Source organism: Nilaparvata lugens, chromosome X (genome assembly GCF_014356525.2).
Source record: "Nilaparvata lugens isolate BPH chromosome X, ASM1435652v1, whole genome shotgun sequence".
NCBI lineage: Eukaryota > Metazoa > Arthropoda > Insecta > Hemiptera > Delphacidae > Nilaparvata > Nilaparvata lugens.
In genome coordinates this window covers 6,283,049-6,300,195 of record NC_052518.1, presented here as the reverse complement: position 1 = coordinate 6,300,195, position 17,147 = coordinate 6,283,049, and the positions used below count along the sequence as shown (strand labels likewise).

The 17,147-nt window shown below is 33.7% G+C and overlaps 1 protein-coding gene across 1 annotated transcript in view; it reads left to right on the top strand.

The window, feature by feature from the left end:
- The window catches only part of LOC111050832 (lysine-specific demethylase 5A-like), a 64,178-nt gene that overhangs the window by 18,979 nt on the left and 28,052 nt on the right, over positions 1–17,147 (top strand). Inside the window, exons 11-17 of the mRNA XM_022337192.2 lie at positions 228–418; positions 835–986; positions 2,756–2,883; positions 4,341–4,538; positions 11,060–11,250; positions 12,392–12,513; positions 15,677–15,839. Coding sequence (XP_022192884.2) covers positions 228–418; positions 835–986; positions 2,756–2,883; positions 4,341–4,538; positions 11,060–11,250; positions 12,392–12,513; positions 15,677–15,839 — 1,145 coding nt within the window. The remainder of the gene's footprint in view (positions 1–227; positions 419–834; positions 987–2,755; positions 2,884–4,340; positions 4,539–11,059; positions 11,251–12,391; positions 12,514–15,676; positions 15,840–17,147) is intronic.

The window sequence follows — 17,147 nt, the reverse complement described above, 5'->3', positions numbered from 1 at the left end:
CAAGTCGAGAAGAGACTCGACTCTAGTCTCTTCTCGACTCAGCATGTGTTTTCAAATGGTGACGTCGCGGAGACTAGAATCGACTGGTCTGAGTGTCACCATTTGGAAACAAACACATGCTGCGTCGAAAAGAGACTAGAGTCGCAATCTCTTCGCGTAAGTGTGAGTTGAGCCTTAGTGTCCAGTCTAATGAACTTTAATGCATAAATTCCTGTTTGGGGTTTCAGCTCTGTAATAGTTACCAAAGATTTGTCGACCATCCATGGAACTTGAATAATGTATTGACGTCTGAGGGTTCCGTATTGAAATACATCAACTCCTCAATAACAGATTCGTGGATGGACATTGGCATGCTTTTCTCGACGTCTCACTGGCGCCAAGAGGAACATTGGTGCTATTCAATTAGCACCTTACATTTGTAAGTAGATTTGATTCGAGCCACAATATGAAAAATAATATTTGACTTTTGCAAATAATATGAATAATATTATATACAATCATTTCAATGGAAATTATACTTTTTAATAACAGTATAATAATTTATTACTGTAATTCATAAATTTTACATTGTTGCATTCTGTCTATTTGTATTAAAACTTTTGACAAATGAATGAATTTGATTTGAGCATTTGATTAATCCATCATTTTCATCCAAACAGATATTGATAATAATTATGAATTTCCTGTAATAAAATTCAATCAGTTGAATTTTAATGTAAAATTTCATTTTATTCAAATTCAATCACTTAAAATTGATGATCATAATTTGTATTTTTTAGTTTTTAATTTGATTGTTTGTATTTACTCCGATTTTATTGTTTTATCTTTCTTCAGCGGCGATCGCAAAACTGTATATGCCGTCCCCAGCACCCATGCCGAAAAATTTGAAAACGTTGTAAAGGAGATTGCTCCTGAACAGAATGATGAAACGGACCTCCTACAGGTTTTACGCACTGTCATCAACCCAAATAAATTGATGGATAAAGGTAATTTATTGTTTCAATACCACATTGTATTTTCAATTTATGAGTGTGTCTATTAATATCAAAAAAAAATCTTGAAGATTGAATTTTTTTCTTCCACGTTTGCCTCTCTCACAATTTAGGCTCAACTCACACTTATGCGACTCAAGTCGAGAAGAGACTGCGACTCTAGTCTCTTCTCGACGCAGCATGGTTTCCAAATGGTGTCACTCAGACCAGTCGATTCTAGTATCCGCGATGTTACGACTGTGAGACTGAGTCGAGCGTCGATTCGACATGTTGTTAATGAAAGTGAGGTTATGTTTTATGAAAGTGATATTTTATCATTCTAGATAATACAATAATAAGAATTAGACTCATATGATTCATAATAATTATTATAAAATTTGTTACATGCGAAGTAGTATTGGATCTTATATTTTTAATAAAGTAAGATTAGAGATGGAGTAGCATGGAAATGAAGTAGTGACAATAAGCAAAAAAGTCGTAAAGGTCGAGCGAGAGACTGGAGGATCCTCGACGGGAGTCGTACGATTTGAGTCGAGGTAGTGTGAGTTGAGCCTTACTTATTGTAACTAACAGTAATTCCAGTCATTTTTCGCGTTTTATCTTACCCTCATTAACGTTTTTAATAACAATTTTAAATAAGTGTTTTATTAATTAACAATTTCGTTGAAATGCTATTGATTCTGTGGTATTTCTCCGTAATGAATAAAAAAAGTATAAAATGTCAACTACTATTTTCACTTTTTGTGTAGTAAGTTGATATTGTGGTAATTATACCACAACGTTTGTTATTGTGGTAATTTCTTAGTCTTTTTCATTCAACTACTATTTATGATAAATTATAATTATTGTAACTATAGAATAAACAAGAGTAATCAAGGAAAATTCCCAATATAGTTTAAATGACCAGATTCATTTCAACCAATACAACACTACGAATTTAGTTTTATCATAAAATTGTAAGCATACATTAGTCAATAGTTTTTCCATTTACATATTTGTTTTATTATCTTTCACACTTGTTCTCTTGGTTCTTATTTTGTACTGAAAGTAAATTTTATTATCATGGCGATTCTGTTGCTTAAGCCGCCATTTTGTCACACCGTTGAGGGGGAGGAGACTGTCTAGCTAGGCCAATGGCAGGCGTTCATGCCCTCGACCAATAGCAGTACTCGCCTACTAGTATAAATTCTGCTGCTCTTGTATTTAGTTTTTAGTTTATCAGAGATTGACAATGGTGTAATAACCGAAACCGGTCTTTCTATTATCAATAAATCAGTGGTTTTTTTGACAATTTTTAGTCTTTTTCATTCAACTACTATTTATGATAAATTATAATTATTGTAACTATAGAACCTGCCAATCATAGCAGTCGACCTATTTCACATTATTCTTTCTACTTATATTCCTTGTTTGTTTGAATTCATACTCAAGAACACATGTTGTATTTGAGTTGTGAGTAATGTGGGATTATAAAATTCTATCTAGATTTTTCCAGCGACTTAATGTAATACTTGATGTCATAATTAATGTTATCAAGTATGACAATGCAGAGATAATTTTACATCAAAGCTTATATAAATATCACGACTTTGTGAAGACGTTCCGATAACCTTACTTCAAAAAGATAACCTTATGTTCAGATAACCTCACTTCATTATTTGGACAAAATTTATCAATGATCTTCAAATTATTACTTATGAGATGGCTATTTGCAAGATTGATCTGTTTTGAGTGTAAACAATAAATTGAATTGCATTTTTCAGAAATACCCGTATACAGACTACACCAAAACGAGGGAGAGTTTGTTGTTACGTTCCCCAGAGCATATCACTCGCATTTCAACCATGGGTTTAATTTCGCAGAATCCATCCATTTTGGCCCTCCAGACTGGGTGAGTTTCATTTAGTAAATTGTCAACATTTGAGAGAACACTTCATCGAAATATTTTTTAGAAATAGCCAATGAATAGTTTTTAGAATTGTCATCAAATGAGTATAACATCTTTGAGGTATAATATTTAATGATTGCAAAACGAATGCATTTCAAATAAAATAACAGTCATTTTTTCCATGCATTGGCAAAATTCCTGTGTGCAGAAAAGAGTAGCAATTCATTATATAGTTCACTGTTTTTATACAAAACTGATTTATTTGTCTGGAAATGTTGAGTGTACCACACATAATATGTTTACAAAGAGAACAGAAGAAGAGTACTTAGCAATATTAACAAACAATCATTTGCAAGCTTATTAGAGAATGTTTTCTGAGTTCTTCAGACTTTCAAAACTTCTGTTTAAGTTTGTTTCTGATTTAATTAATGATGACCTTGAGACTTCAAACTACATTCCATATTCAATCAGAGGAGATGAGATGAATCAAAGTCAAATATCGTCCAACTGCGATTATAACTGCTTCAGAAGCAGACCTGTACGATTCTAGTCAACGACTCTGCATCAGTGACAAAGCCGCCATTGAAGACGATTCACAGAAGGCGCTCTACGATTATCGACCAACAACTATTGTTCAACGATTGTCGTTGACAACGTAACTTTACTTAGAAAATAGAAAACCTTTAATAACTTCGTTAATTTATTCCGATGGGAGTTCCATTTCAACGTTCATCAAATAATACTCCTAAGGACTTATTTTCTGAGACAGCTTCAACTACTTTGTATCGTCCGACGCTTTCATCCAACGCTCCACATGTGCGCAATCTTTGTTCCAAGTCCAATGTGTCGGCATCTTCTCTGAGACAATATAGGCATGTAGTGTTAATGTTGATGTTGTGGAACTTTTCCATAATTGAATAGACTTAGAACGTTGTCAATTAAAGTGGATTTTTGACAACGTTCTAAGTCTATTCAATATAGGCATGCATTTAGCTCTACCATAGAGAAAAGATAGCATGTGAAGTCAAGAAAAATCTTCCAGAAGGTGTGGGGCACCTTCCTGAAAATCAACCTAATTGGACTAATTTGGTTTTATGAAGCCAAGTTTTGTAAATTACAAATTTTTTTTTTAATTAACTGATGAAATTAACTTTCATATATTTGTTTTATTCCTCACGTAGCGCACGTTAGTGCGCATTTCCTAATGCTGAGTTGCACTCACCTTGATCAACTGATCTTAGAATTGTACTGATCTCAACTTGGTGCAACCCTTCAAAAGAGCTTCTTACAAATTTCATAATATTATTTCAGAAAAGCATTAAGATAAGAAATATAGTGAATAAGAGTCTAATTTAAATACAATATGGTGATCAAATGACCAATTCAAATCAAATATCTTGAAAGTTCAAAAGTATTTTGTAGTAAACTCGGGTCTTCATTGACTGTTTTGTTTGTTGCAGATCGATTATGGACGGAAATGTATCGAACACTACTCATTGACAAAGAGACATTGCCTGTTTTCACAAGACGAAATGATCTTCAAGATAGCATCAAATGCATCCAAAGTTGACAAAATTATTGCTGCCGCGGCCTACCATGATCTCTACTGTGCCGTACAATCAGAATTCAAATTACAAGATCAAATCAAGGAATCATGGGTCAGCATCTGCTTTATTTCCTCAATTTTTATCCATCATTTCAAGATATAGTATATTTCTAGATTCATTGTTACAAATACTACGTCTCCATAGGCCATTTGCCTCTTGTTTTTTAGGTTGGACTGTATGATACGAACAAACACATTCATATATCCATAGGCCTTTTGCCTCTGGTTTTTAGGTTGGACTGTATGATACGAACAAACACATTCATATATCCAATTCAGCACACCAGTATTTAGACCCAGGAAAATCACTTACCCCAATCCAAACTATGACGTATGATATACCGATTTGTTACAAACAGGGTATCAGGTGGTAAATTGGAATAAGGGATATGAAGGAGACAAATGGATGAAAACAAATCGATATTATACTGCGATGGTGTGTGATCCGTTCCTGTGGTCCTTAGTCCTCAAACATTTGTACTGACTGGATATATATTTCACTCAAAGTATTTTAAACGATTTAGGGCGTTGGCCTTCACTCTCAATATATTTTCTCAAACACAAGCACAAGTTGTGAGTCAATTACTACACGAAACGAATATATTATATCTACAATAATAATGATTTATTCAAAAATAACAAATTAAAAAAATAGGAGTTGCTAATTATGGATCAACTATCCAAACGAAAAACAATGATCTGTCGACGATGAGATCTGTTTTGCAACTAAGATGAGCCCCGGGCTGTCCTCGCCTGGAGCGGAGGGGATGGCTCAAGTAGTGGGAACAAAATAAACCGACAAAATCTCCTCAGCACTATGCAGCGGATAATGGAAAACTAAAACTACTATACAAAGAAACTGGCCTGAACATTCATTGTCCAAAAAATCTTTTCTAGGAGATCTAAATATTATTGTGAAGAGTACAGTACTACAAAAATTAAGAAATTAGAAAAAATTAGAAATGAAGTTATACCATAATACCAATTCCAAATTGGAATAATATGAGGGCATTTGGAAATTTGTATTTTTAGTCGGTTCATTCAGAATATTTATTTATGGCGCCATGCGTAAAACTACTACTGATAGTAAAACAGAGTAGAATTGTAATTGATTTACAGCATTTAATTGGGGTTTTCGTTTAATAGTAATTATTTAGAATTGTAATTGTTTTTTGACAGCTCCTACACTCTGATAAAGAGTCTCTGGAAGCTTCATTAAAAATAAAACAAACACTTCTTTACTTACTGAAAACTCAGGAATTAGCTTAGCTGATTTGGGTAGGTGACCGATCATTCACTTTACGCTTGCAGCGCATGCTCAGTAGGTTTAGTAGGGTTTTTACTTCACAGCTTCCTAAAATTGAGAAATGATCCTTTTTATGTCTATGATCAGCTGATTGATTGCTGGTTCCAGCCATATGATACAATATCATCAAAGTTCCATGATGGCTAAGGTTCATAATAACCTCAATGGCGACAATATATAATTATGTATTATTGAATTTATAGTTTTGTATGAAATACAAGCTTAAAACTTCTTTATTTCTTTCGCAAAACTACGTGTCGCGCGATAACTGTTTTTCTCGTTTTATGCTCTAAATACATGAATAGCCACTGTCATCAAGAGTATTATAATATAAATAGAAATAAAAATCTCAGTAGGCCTACCCTTTTTTGAATTCTTTTATCACAATATGTTTCAAAATGGCATGAATGTTGAAACATGTTGTGATAAAATAATTCAAAAAAGGGTAGGCCTACTGAGATTTTTATTTCTATTTATAGAGTATTACCATAGAGAAACAATACCATAAGTAGATATCCCATGGTATAGGGCGTTTATGTCGCAACTTTTACTGTTATCTCAAGCTGATAGTTCATGTAATTCTTTCCCGTGAAGCTGTGTGACACTGGTAGTCTCTCATATTGTGCCGTTCATACACTCTCACCCCAACAAAACAGTAAAATTCACAGTAATCGGCTTGAGATAACAGTAAAAGTTGCGACATAAACGCCCTATACCATGGGATATCTACTTACGCTATTGTTTCTCTATGGTATTACCTAGACTTAACAAAGCAAACTAAAAGGCGTATGTTGTCGAAATTTCCTTAATTGCATTCCAGAGCTTTAAAATGTTTTTATCAAAATTAACAAAGATACTGGTTGAGGTATGTCCATATACCATTGAGGAGTAATTTTGCATGCCAATTGAGCTCCGCTTGAACTGTCTGGTATTACGCAGTGTAATAAATAGAGACCATTGAAGAGCTAGAATAATGGCTTTTATTGACTAAAATAAACTGAGATTAAATAACAAACTTTCTGATGATTTAGAATAATTCAAACAACTGATTTATGACATATGATTATCATATTCTTCCCTCCTAGTAGTGGAACCTACCGGGGCCAATCTACAAATGTTGACAGAAACTTCTCTTCCATCAGGAAAGTCCTACTTGAGCGACATGAGGGTTCAAATGAATAATATTTCTACCTTTTCAACTTCAGGATCATGCTTACTGCGTCTTACAAAGGTCTTCATCCATGCCTCCTTGGCGTTGATCAGCCAGGATGGCAAGTTTGTCATAGATGTGGGATTACGAGATTACGAGAATGAATGAACATTCGCTCGTGAGGTGTGCAATTGATGGTCGTGCAGAGAAGCGAGCGAATGCTGCTTAGTGATTCTAAGAGTACCAGTGAGAAGTATCCATGTTCCTGGACCGTAGGGCTAAACGGATTGTCTTCCAAATTATTCCATTGTAGCGTTCCACCTGTCCATTACCTTGAGGGTTGTAAGGTGTTGTGGAACTGGTACCTACACCCTTGGACATTAAGTAATCTTTGACATCTTTTGATAGAAAACTGGTCCCTCTATCAGTGTGTATGTATGAAGGATAGCCGTATGTGGAGAATAAGTCATTGAGATTTTGAATTACTGTTTCTGATGACATGTCTCGACAGGGATAGGCAAAGGGAAATCTCAAATATTCATCCACAATAGTGAGGATGTACTTGTTTCTAGTTGATGATGACAGGGGTCCTTTGAAGTCAATGTTGATCCTTTCAAAAGGCCGATTTGCTTTTATCAATTTTCCTTCGAAACAGTTGAATCTTGGCTTCAGCTCTGAGCAGATCTTGCATTCCATGCAGACTTCTCTGATGTCATCTACCGAGTATGGAAGGTTATGAGCTTTAGTTCAGTGAAAAAATCTTGTGATGCCGGGGTGGCAGAGGTCTTGATGATATTTTATCAAGTCTTGTTTTGATGTGATACATCCCATTATCACACATGCTCGAGAAAGAGCGTCAGCAGTTATGTTCTCTTTTCCAGGTCGATAAATGATCTCATAGGTGTATTGAAATAGCTCAAGGCGCCACCTCATGATTCTTTCGTTCTTCACCTTGCCTCTTGTCGCGCTATTGAACTTGAATGAAACAGATTTTTGATCAGTAATAAGTTGAAAGAAACGACCAGATAAGTAATGACGCCACTTCCTTATAGATTCTACAATGGCATATGCCTCTTTTTCAACTGATGAGTGTCGTTTTTCACTTTCGTTTAGCATTCGTGAAAAGTATGCAACAGGACGTTCATTGTAAGATAGTGTTGCTGCTATGCAGAAATCTGAGGCATCAGTCTCTACAGTGAGAATGCCTCCTTCATCAAAAACATGTATTACAACTGCAGCTACCTCTTTTTCTAGATCTTCAATAGCTGCAAGGGCCTTTCCTTGAAGAGGGAAGAGCGTACAGTGTGCCAAGGCATAAATTTTACTTGAAAAATGTTGTATCCATCGAGAGTAATGTGCGAAGAGGCCCACAGTTCTCTGAAGAGTTTTGGGACTAGGAGGTGGGGGCATATTAAGTAGAGGCTCAAGACGTTCGGGATCTGGACGTAATGATTTGTTTCCAACTAAAAATCCTAGGAAACGTATCTCCTTTTGACAGAATTTACTCTTCTCCTTGTTTATAGTAAGTGAGTTATTTGAAGCTGATGCAAGAAACAGTTCAAGATTAGTGTCAGGTTCTTCTTTTGAATTTCCACAAATTATGACGTCATCTAAATAAGCATAGGTATCAAATAATTTCTCTTTTTGTATGAGTGAATCAATTACTCTTTGAAAAGCTGAAACACCATTAGTGACACCAAAAGGAATACGACAGAACTGATAAAGTTTCCCACATGCTTCAAATCCTGTGTATTGCCTTTCTTCAAGTAAAATTGGTACTTGGTGATATGCGGATTTCAGATCTACAGTACTATACCAGGAATACTGAGCTACTTTGCGAACTAAATCTTCCATATTTGGAATGGGATAGGCGTCCAATTCAGTGAATTTGTTTATAGCTCTAGAATAATCTATAACCATCCTTTTTTTGGTTATCGGGTTTAACAACAAATGCTTGGGCACGCCAAGGTGTGTGGCTTTCTTCTATGATGCCACCATCTTCCAGTAATTGTTGAATTTCATTGGAAATAAAATCTTCATCATCTTTTGATAATTTGCGAGATTTGGTTGTAATTGGTTGACAATTGGGTTTTAGATGTTGAAAAAGGGAGCAAGGAGGAATTTTTGCTTGAGTTATTCCTCAAATAGTAAGAGGTGGCTTATTACCTCCAAATGGTATTTCTATACTGGAGAAATTGTTCATAAATTCGTGCCCAAGAATAATATTTTAACAAGGGTCTTGCATAAGCATTAAGGTTGTGTTTGTATAACTTTCTCCCTGAACTGTTAAATTCACGTTAACTTTGCCTCGGATTTGTGGTGTGAAGCGTTTTGAGCCTAAAGTTACTTTTCCTATCTGGTATAACTTCTAAATTCAGTTTTTTTGCATAGGTATCGTCAATAAAGTGGCCAGTTGCTCCAGTATCGATCAGTGCTTGACTTTCAGTTCCGTTTATGGTAATAGGAATAATAACCTTTGAAAGACATTTTTCGGCTTGCACTGAAGGTGTTAATAATATCGAATTACTAAACTCTCTTTTTTTCTCTAATACGGAAGATTTTGAGTTACATACCCGAGCAAAGTGTCCCTTCTTACCACACTTCTTGCATAGTTCGTTTTTAGCTGGGCAAAATAGTCGAGAATGATTTTGTTGCCACAAAAAAAGCATGCTTGTCCACTTATACTAACAGCTGATAATGAGGAGTCTGAAGTGTCTTTTTGATTAGGAATTAGATTTGATGCATTTTCTGTATCTTTGCAAGCATTAAGCTCAAATGGAGGATTAGATTTATTGTAGCATTGTGATTGATCTTTTGCAGACTCCAAAGCTTAAGAGTTTCATGCAAAGACATATCTGGGCTTTCTAAAATTCGTTGGCGGATTTCGGATGAATATAAACCTACAATCAATGCTTCTTTTATGTGCTCCTCTCGATTCTCTGTAGCAGAGATCGCTGTAAAATTACATTCTAGGCTGAGTTCTTTCAGTTTTAGGAAAAAATTATCGATAGACTCACCTTGTTTTTGTTTTCTTATAGAGAGAAGGTACCTTGTAAAGATTTCGCTTTTCTTCTTGATAAATATGCCTTCAAGGATGGAGATACTTTCCTCGAATGTAGTACAATCTATTATCAATTTGTAATTTTCAGCTGACAGCAAGGTAACTAAGATATCCAATTTCGTATCTTCAGTGTAATAGTTTCCTTTCAAGTAGGCATCCAGCATTCTTTTCCAGTGTCTCCATTCCATTGGTGCACTAAGAGAATCTAGATCCACACTTAGACATTTTGGTTTGTGAATTTTCCCAATTGATTCCGAGTCGAAAGATGTATCAATCAACGGGTTCATTTCGAGATAATTCGGTAGGCTTATCCTGATTCCGTGATGGAGATTCAAAATTATTTCGATCCCGGGTTTTCCTCTTTGGCATTTTGAATACCGGTACTTATTTTAGTCAATAAAATTGTAATAAATAGAGACCATTGAAGAGCTAGAATAATGGCTTTTATTGACTAAAATAAACTGAGATAAAATAACAAACTTTCTGATGACATATGATTATCATATCACGCAGCAAATATTAATAATAATAATAATAATGAAGATTATCTGGAATCTGTTCCATAAAAATTTAAATTGCCCTTACAAGTACTTCTTATGTTATACGATATCCACAAAACAAATTTATCTGTGTAATGAATGTGCATCTCAAGTGTTCCTGAATCACACAGGAAATTTCCATAGAACATACTTCATTATGTTCAGATTACATTTCTTTCAATTGTTTTATCAGTTAATATTATTGTATGTAAATATGTTTGAATAGCTTATGCTTTTAAACTACAGCAGTAGAAAGTCAACTTCTTTTTTGTGTTGTGCCTATTGTTGTATTGACTCTTCTAAACACGGAATTGTTCCATATTAGAGGAGTAATTTTCAGGGGAATATATTGTGAAATGTACTTTTTGAAAATAAAATGAATTTGAATTATATGTACATAAATCACACTTGCTTAATATATATTAAATATTAGTCGAGCGTCTTTTCTTGATGATATAATTATTTGAATTTCATGGATATTGTTTTATAATTTCAATTCTGTTTGGTTTATATATAGGGCTCCATGAAAGATGATGATATAAGGTTCCAGCCTGAACTTTTGTCAACCGAAGACAGGCAATGCAGCTACTGCTTCAAAACAGTTTTCTTGTCAGCTGTCTATTGCAAGTGTAGTACGGAAAAAATGGTGTGCATAAAACATTACGATAAATTGTGCTCAACTTGCAAACCAAACGAACATCACCTGAAGTAAGTCATCAATTATCCTTTTCTCAATTTTTCATGATACATTTTGTAGTGACAGCTGTCAGCTGTTACCTGATTTAGTTTCACACATGTTAAATACGTTTTTGTATCCAAGACAAGTAAAGTTCAGTTTTGTGTTAATGGCTCTCAAGTATTGAAGTATTTCTTCATGGTGTCAGAAGTGCATTAGCACAGGGGGAGAAAGTTTGGATTCCTGATATGAAGAGGTATGGAGCGGTGGAAGAAAAATTACCTACAGATGGAAATAAATTGGAAGTTGCATTTAATTTACAGCATTTAATTGGGATTTCGTTTAATAATAATAAAAAATTACCTGATATATCTTTCAACATCAGGTCAAACGACGGAGTGCTGAGAAGGAACCGAAGACATTTAGTTCCTGCAGAAAGAAGGGTGTAGTGACTGCTGTCAGCTGGCACTTAATTTAGTTTGACACATGTTAAATACATTTTTTTATCCAATACAAATACAGTTCAGTTTTGTGTTTATGGCTCTCAAGTATTTCTTCACATTTTTATTCCAATCATTTTATTTCGACACTTGAAAATGAATCAATAAGTCATTTTATCATATCGTATGATATGTCCTTCAATGGGGGCTACAGAAGTTGTATGAAGCTGATAACGAGGTCATACTTTAACTCATCAATTTAAATATACAACTGTGAATAATATGTATTTATCTTCACGTACCAACCATACGATATAAATACATGCTGCGTCACCAAGAGATAGATGGATAAATAGATAATTGCTTTTATTTTTTGCACTTTAAAATATTACAAGTATTGACTTGTGGATGAAGTTGAGTGATAAGAGCCCTCTCTTCCACTTAACTCAAAATGCTATTAGAAAAGGAAAATAGTTGAATCTCAATCATAAATATTATTATGCAGTGAGTGAGTGAGTGATTGAGAGAGAGAGAGAGAGAGAGAGAGAGAGAGAGAGAGTCTCAAGTCTCTTCACAATAAGTGTGAGTAGTGCCTTAGTCTTAGTCACAATCTCAGTCTGTTTGTAGTATTTATAGTTATAAAAATTAAAATTCATTAATATCTCAGCCATTCAAGTAACACAAAATTTCATTTTGTGAGTAATTCATGTTTTTTACTTATTCTTCTTTTTAGGAAAAAATACACAACAGAGGAAATATTTGTGATTTTCCGAGGTCTACTGGAGGAAGTGAGACCATATGAGAAGTGGTTTAAGGCTGTACAATTGATATTGATCATTGAACCGACAAAGAGAGGTATTTACTACGTACTTTTGTACTATTTTTAAACTTCATTAATATTTGTTGGTGTATTTTTCTATAATAATGTATTTCATTAGAATTACTTGATATGTTAGTTGAAAAGTAGTAGGCTACTTTTTTAACAACTTGTTTATATGAAAATATTTGAGAATAACTTGATAATGGATTGTACATTCCGGAACTAGATGTTATTGTATTTCTTTGTAAAAAAAAGTTCTATTAAAAGAAAGAGTACTATTTATTTATTTATTCATAGACAATAGACACAATTCAGGTGTAAACAACAGGCATTCTCCCAAAACTGCTTCCAACCTCAATTAAGAATTAACAGTCCAGAGGTTATGTAGAGTTCATGATTTGATTTACACACAGTTTGAAGTCCAAAAAATGTATCAACAAGAATTTTGAATTTATCTGATAAATTTTCTGATTCTTATTTATTAATTTACTATGAAATTATTTTGCATATGTCATCATTTTATCTAAGGTTTTAATTCATTTGAACATACAAGCATTCATCATTAAAACAGTGGCGGCTCGTGGATTTCAAACTAAGGGAAGCCTAAAGACCATAATGCTCCAAAAATAAGAAATTTTCCTACAATATTTATAATGAACACATAATTCAAAATTGAAACTTCAACAATAATTCCAAATAATTGAGTTTTCAGGCTACTCAGTACTCACATAATTTATGAAGAATCCTATTTTTGGTCACTTTCTTTCCACTTACTAAATGGAGTTTCAAGAACTAAAAAAGTGAATATTCACTAAATCTATTGATGGTTCCATAATTAAACTTTTCACTTTCAACTCACGTCACTAAAAGCATTTATACACTCTGACTAATAACTTTCATAACGACACGCGCGATACAGCAGTAAAACTGAACACATAACCTCTTCAACAAAACAGCATAACAAAGAGAAAATGAAACTAAATATTTCTATTAAAAATTATTGATAATATTCTTATTTATCCCATATTTTCATTTATTGTATACTTTTGTAGTTATCCCATTTTCATTTATATAAATATTAAAATTCTATACTATTCTCTGGTGCAAAACAAACTGCGCGGTCTGCCTTCTTCTTCATCATAGTGTATGATGCGTGAGCAGACGGACTCAGATTCGAGCCAGGCTTCCTCTAGAATAATTGTATGTGTCTGCCTATATTCTATTATATATACATGCGTTGTCATGGCAGCGTTTTTCACTGTATTATTCTATTCCTGTCGGACTCAGCGTTCAAGCGGGCTTCCTTTGGCCATCTACATGCCTTCTTTGATATGCGATGCGTTCTATATACAATCACGCTTCCCGCAGCGCCACCATTTAAAGCTTGTTTTCTACATTCTCTACATGTTATGAAATCTTATCAATACCAATAAATTATTCATTAATAATTAATATTCTAAATTTGAGAATCAACCATATCAGCTGAATAATAGGGCAGTAGGCCTAACAACAATAACATATTAGGAAAATACGAGCAAATATCAGAGGAAGCCCGGCTTCCCTTGCTTCCTCTGACGGGCCGCCACTGCATTAAAACGACTGTTAGATGAAGACATGGGTTACATAAGGACCTTTGACTTTATCCCCTGAATTTAGAGGTATAATACAGAGGGATACAAAAAAAAATGCATACACTAATATTGACAGTGAACGGAAAGTGAACAAAATAACGTACAACTATGAATCTTACTCTGTGGTACAATGTTTTGTCAGAAGATATTGTGGCATGAGTAGCCCTCATGCAAACTGTATGGCCGTTTCAGACCGTCGTAAACTTCAATCCAGTTTCAGACCGCTGTAGTGTTTTCGGGTGTTGTAGCACCTATATATCAGCGTAATAATACGCTAGCTAAGAAAAGTTTTCACCAAAATATATTTTTTAATTTCATTCTTTTTGTATTTGATCACAGTTTGAGCTGTGGTTGAGTGTCGTTTTTAAGCTCAGAGAGCATGCGCTACCCGACGGCTTTGTTTGGTGACCGCAGCATTGGAGATGCGTATTATATAGCCTCATCGACGTAAGGCAGTTTGAAATGGACAGATTGTTTAAGGCTGTGCAAAGGCTGAACATAAATTTTCTACTGGTGATATTTTTCAAAGATTTTCGATTTGTATACTATCAAGCTATCAAAATGAAAAATTTTTCTCAAAAACATTTTTCCGATCATTACTTTTTGAGATATGAGCTCCTAAAGTTTAAATTTTCGGGACAGAACATTTGAAATTTGGTAAGAGATAAATCCATGATATTCAGAGGATAAATTCTTCATGGTATTGTTGATTGAATAAAACAAAAAAAAAAATCTGAAAATACAATTTTTGAGAAAGTTATTTTTGGTCATTTTTAGTAAATTGATTAACTTTCTCAAAAATTGATATTTTTAGAAAATTTTTGTTTTATTCAATCAACAATACCATGAAGAATTTATCCTCTAAGGGCCATTTGCACAGTGACAGTTTAAACTAAATTCCATTTTAAACTGGATTAAATCCGTATCAAGTCTCGATTGTTATGATTTGTTTTCTTTTGAGTTTAAGCCACCAGCTGATTAAATCCAGTTTACGCTTTGACTGTGCAAAAGACCATAAGTCTCTTGGATTTATTTATCTCTTACTGAATTTCAAATGTTCTGTCCCGAAAATTTAAACTTTAGGCGGCTATATCTCAAAAAGTAATGATAGAAAAAAAATTTTCCTGAGAAATCTTTTTCATTTTGATAGCTTGATGATATACAAATCGATAACTTTGAAAAATATCACCAGTAGAAAGTTTATTTTTAGCCCTTGCACAGCTTTAACATTGGGAAATACGTCTTTCAGAAGACGACGCTGAAGTTTACTATGTACGGAGGTATGAGACGGCTTGCCAGTGAGTTACCAAGATATTCACTGCCGTGTGTATATTTAAAAATAAGATTAGTTTCAAATTTCAACTCAGAAAAGAAAAATGTAAGGTTACTCTCTTAAAATACTCAGTAATTTCTAACTTGTTTCGAGTTTCCACCATTCTTATTGTGTTATTATTTTACTGTAGCTATTAATTTCCTTCAGGAATTTTAACAGGTTGTGTTTTCACTTCAAGTTTGAATTTTATTACATTTAAACAAACGTTGATAGTTATCTCTTTTATTCCTTCAGGTTTAAAAGTACTGCCTTTCTTAAAAGACATGTTAAAAGAAGCCCATGTCAATATGTACCCGAATACGCCAGTTTTTAGGGCACTCGTCAAGTGTGTTAAGGAAGCCGAACAAATGAATGATTTTTCAACCCAGTTTTTATCGACTTTCGAACAGACCGACAGGTTAGTAGTAATTTGTAAAGTGATATTAGTTTAATGACTCCGAGGCCTATATTCCATAAATAGATGTATATATTTTTATTTATCTTGTCTTCTTGTTGTTGTTTCAGTATTTTTTTACTTTATACTGTTCTCTTTACAAACCCACAGGTCTGACTGCTGACTTTGCCAAAACTTGAAAATTTATTGTAATCTACATTTGTCTCATGTATTTTGTATTTTGGCGAAATAAAATAAATATATATTGTGACACCTCAATACTTGAGTGACGTTCAGTATTACCAAGGTTAATAGGTCAAGTTCGACATTCATCAGCTGATCGAAATTTGATGATACGTCATTGCGTCTAATTTTCCATTTTTATTCATGTACCTTTGAGGGAGATGCATACTAATAGAATAGAATATTGATAACATTGTGTGATTGTCACTGAATTATAGGTATCGTATTATCAAGTTATGATATATTATGAAGTTTATTTAATATCGTTTGTGATGCTCGGATTTGTATATTGAGTGATTTATACTGACTTTTTCTTTATTTTATTTAGTAACTCCTTATTCTTCCTCTCCTTAACATTATTTTAATATGTACCTTCCAGTTTGATTTGGATCAATCAATGCGAATCAATAGTTCAACAATGAATCATTGGGCCATATGAATAAAACCAAAGCATATGCTCATGAGCATGGAGCATCAGGTTTTTCTCATGAGCATTAGGTAGAGCATAAGCATTTCATCATTTTTATATGAGTAAGCTTTACCTTATACTCTTACCTTATGCTCCTGAACTCTCAAATGCTCACGTATTTTAAAGATTTTGCATTGCTGATTCGCCTTTGTGGCCTTACTTTGTTTTTATAGCTCACGTAAGTGCTAAATATGCAAGTAGGAGACACCGCTTGTGTTTGCGTCGTCTACTCTATTTTCTATTTATGAATTGCGTTTTAGGTTAGTTGAGTTTAGAATTTTGAAATAATACAGTGAAAAAATGTCATCTCTATAATAATCTTCAGCATAATCTTATAATATCAATAGCCTTCTCATAATCGTCTACACTCTCATCTTTATTTTGCTGTAATTCATCTATAATTTTGCTGTATTGTAAGCTATTGTATATAAGTGTATAAGCCAGTATATATTGTAATATACATAAATAAAGTACTCAATCAATCAATCTTCTTAAATGCCTATTTCTTATTTTGTGATGGCTATCTTTATATCAGAAAGCTAGCTTTTGTATTTATTATTTTGTAGGAATAATGGTGATATATCATGGTTGAATCTAAAAAGAGTTTTATAGTTATCAAC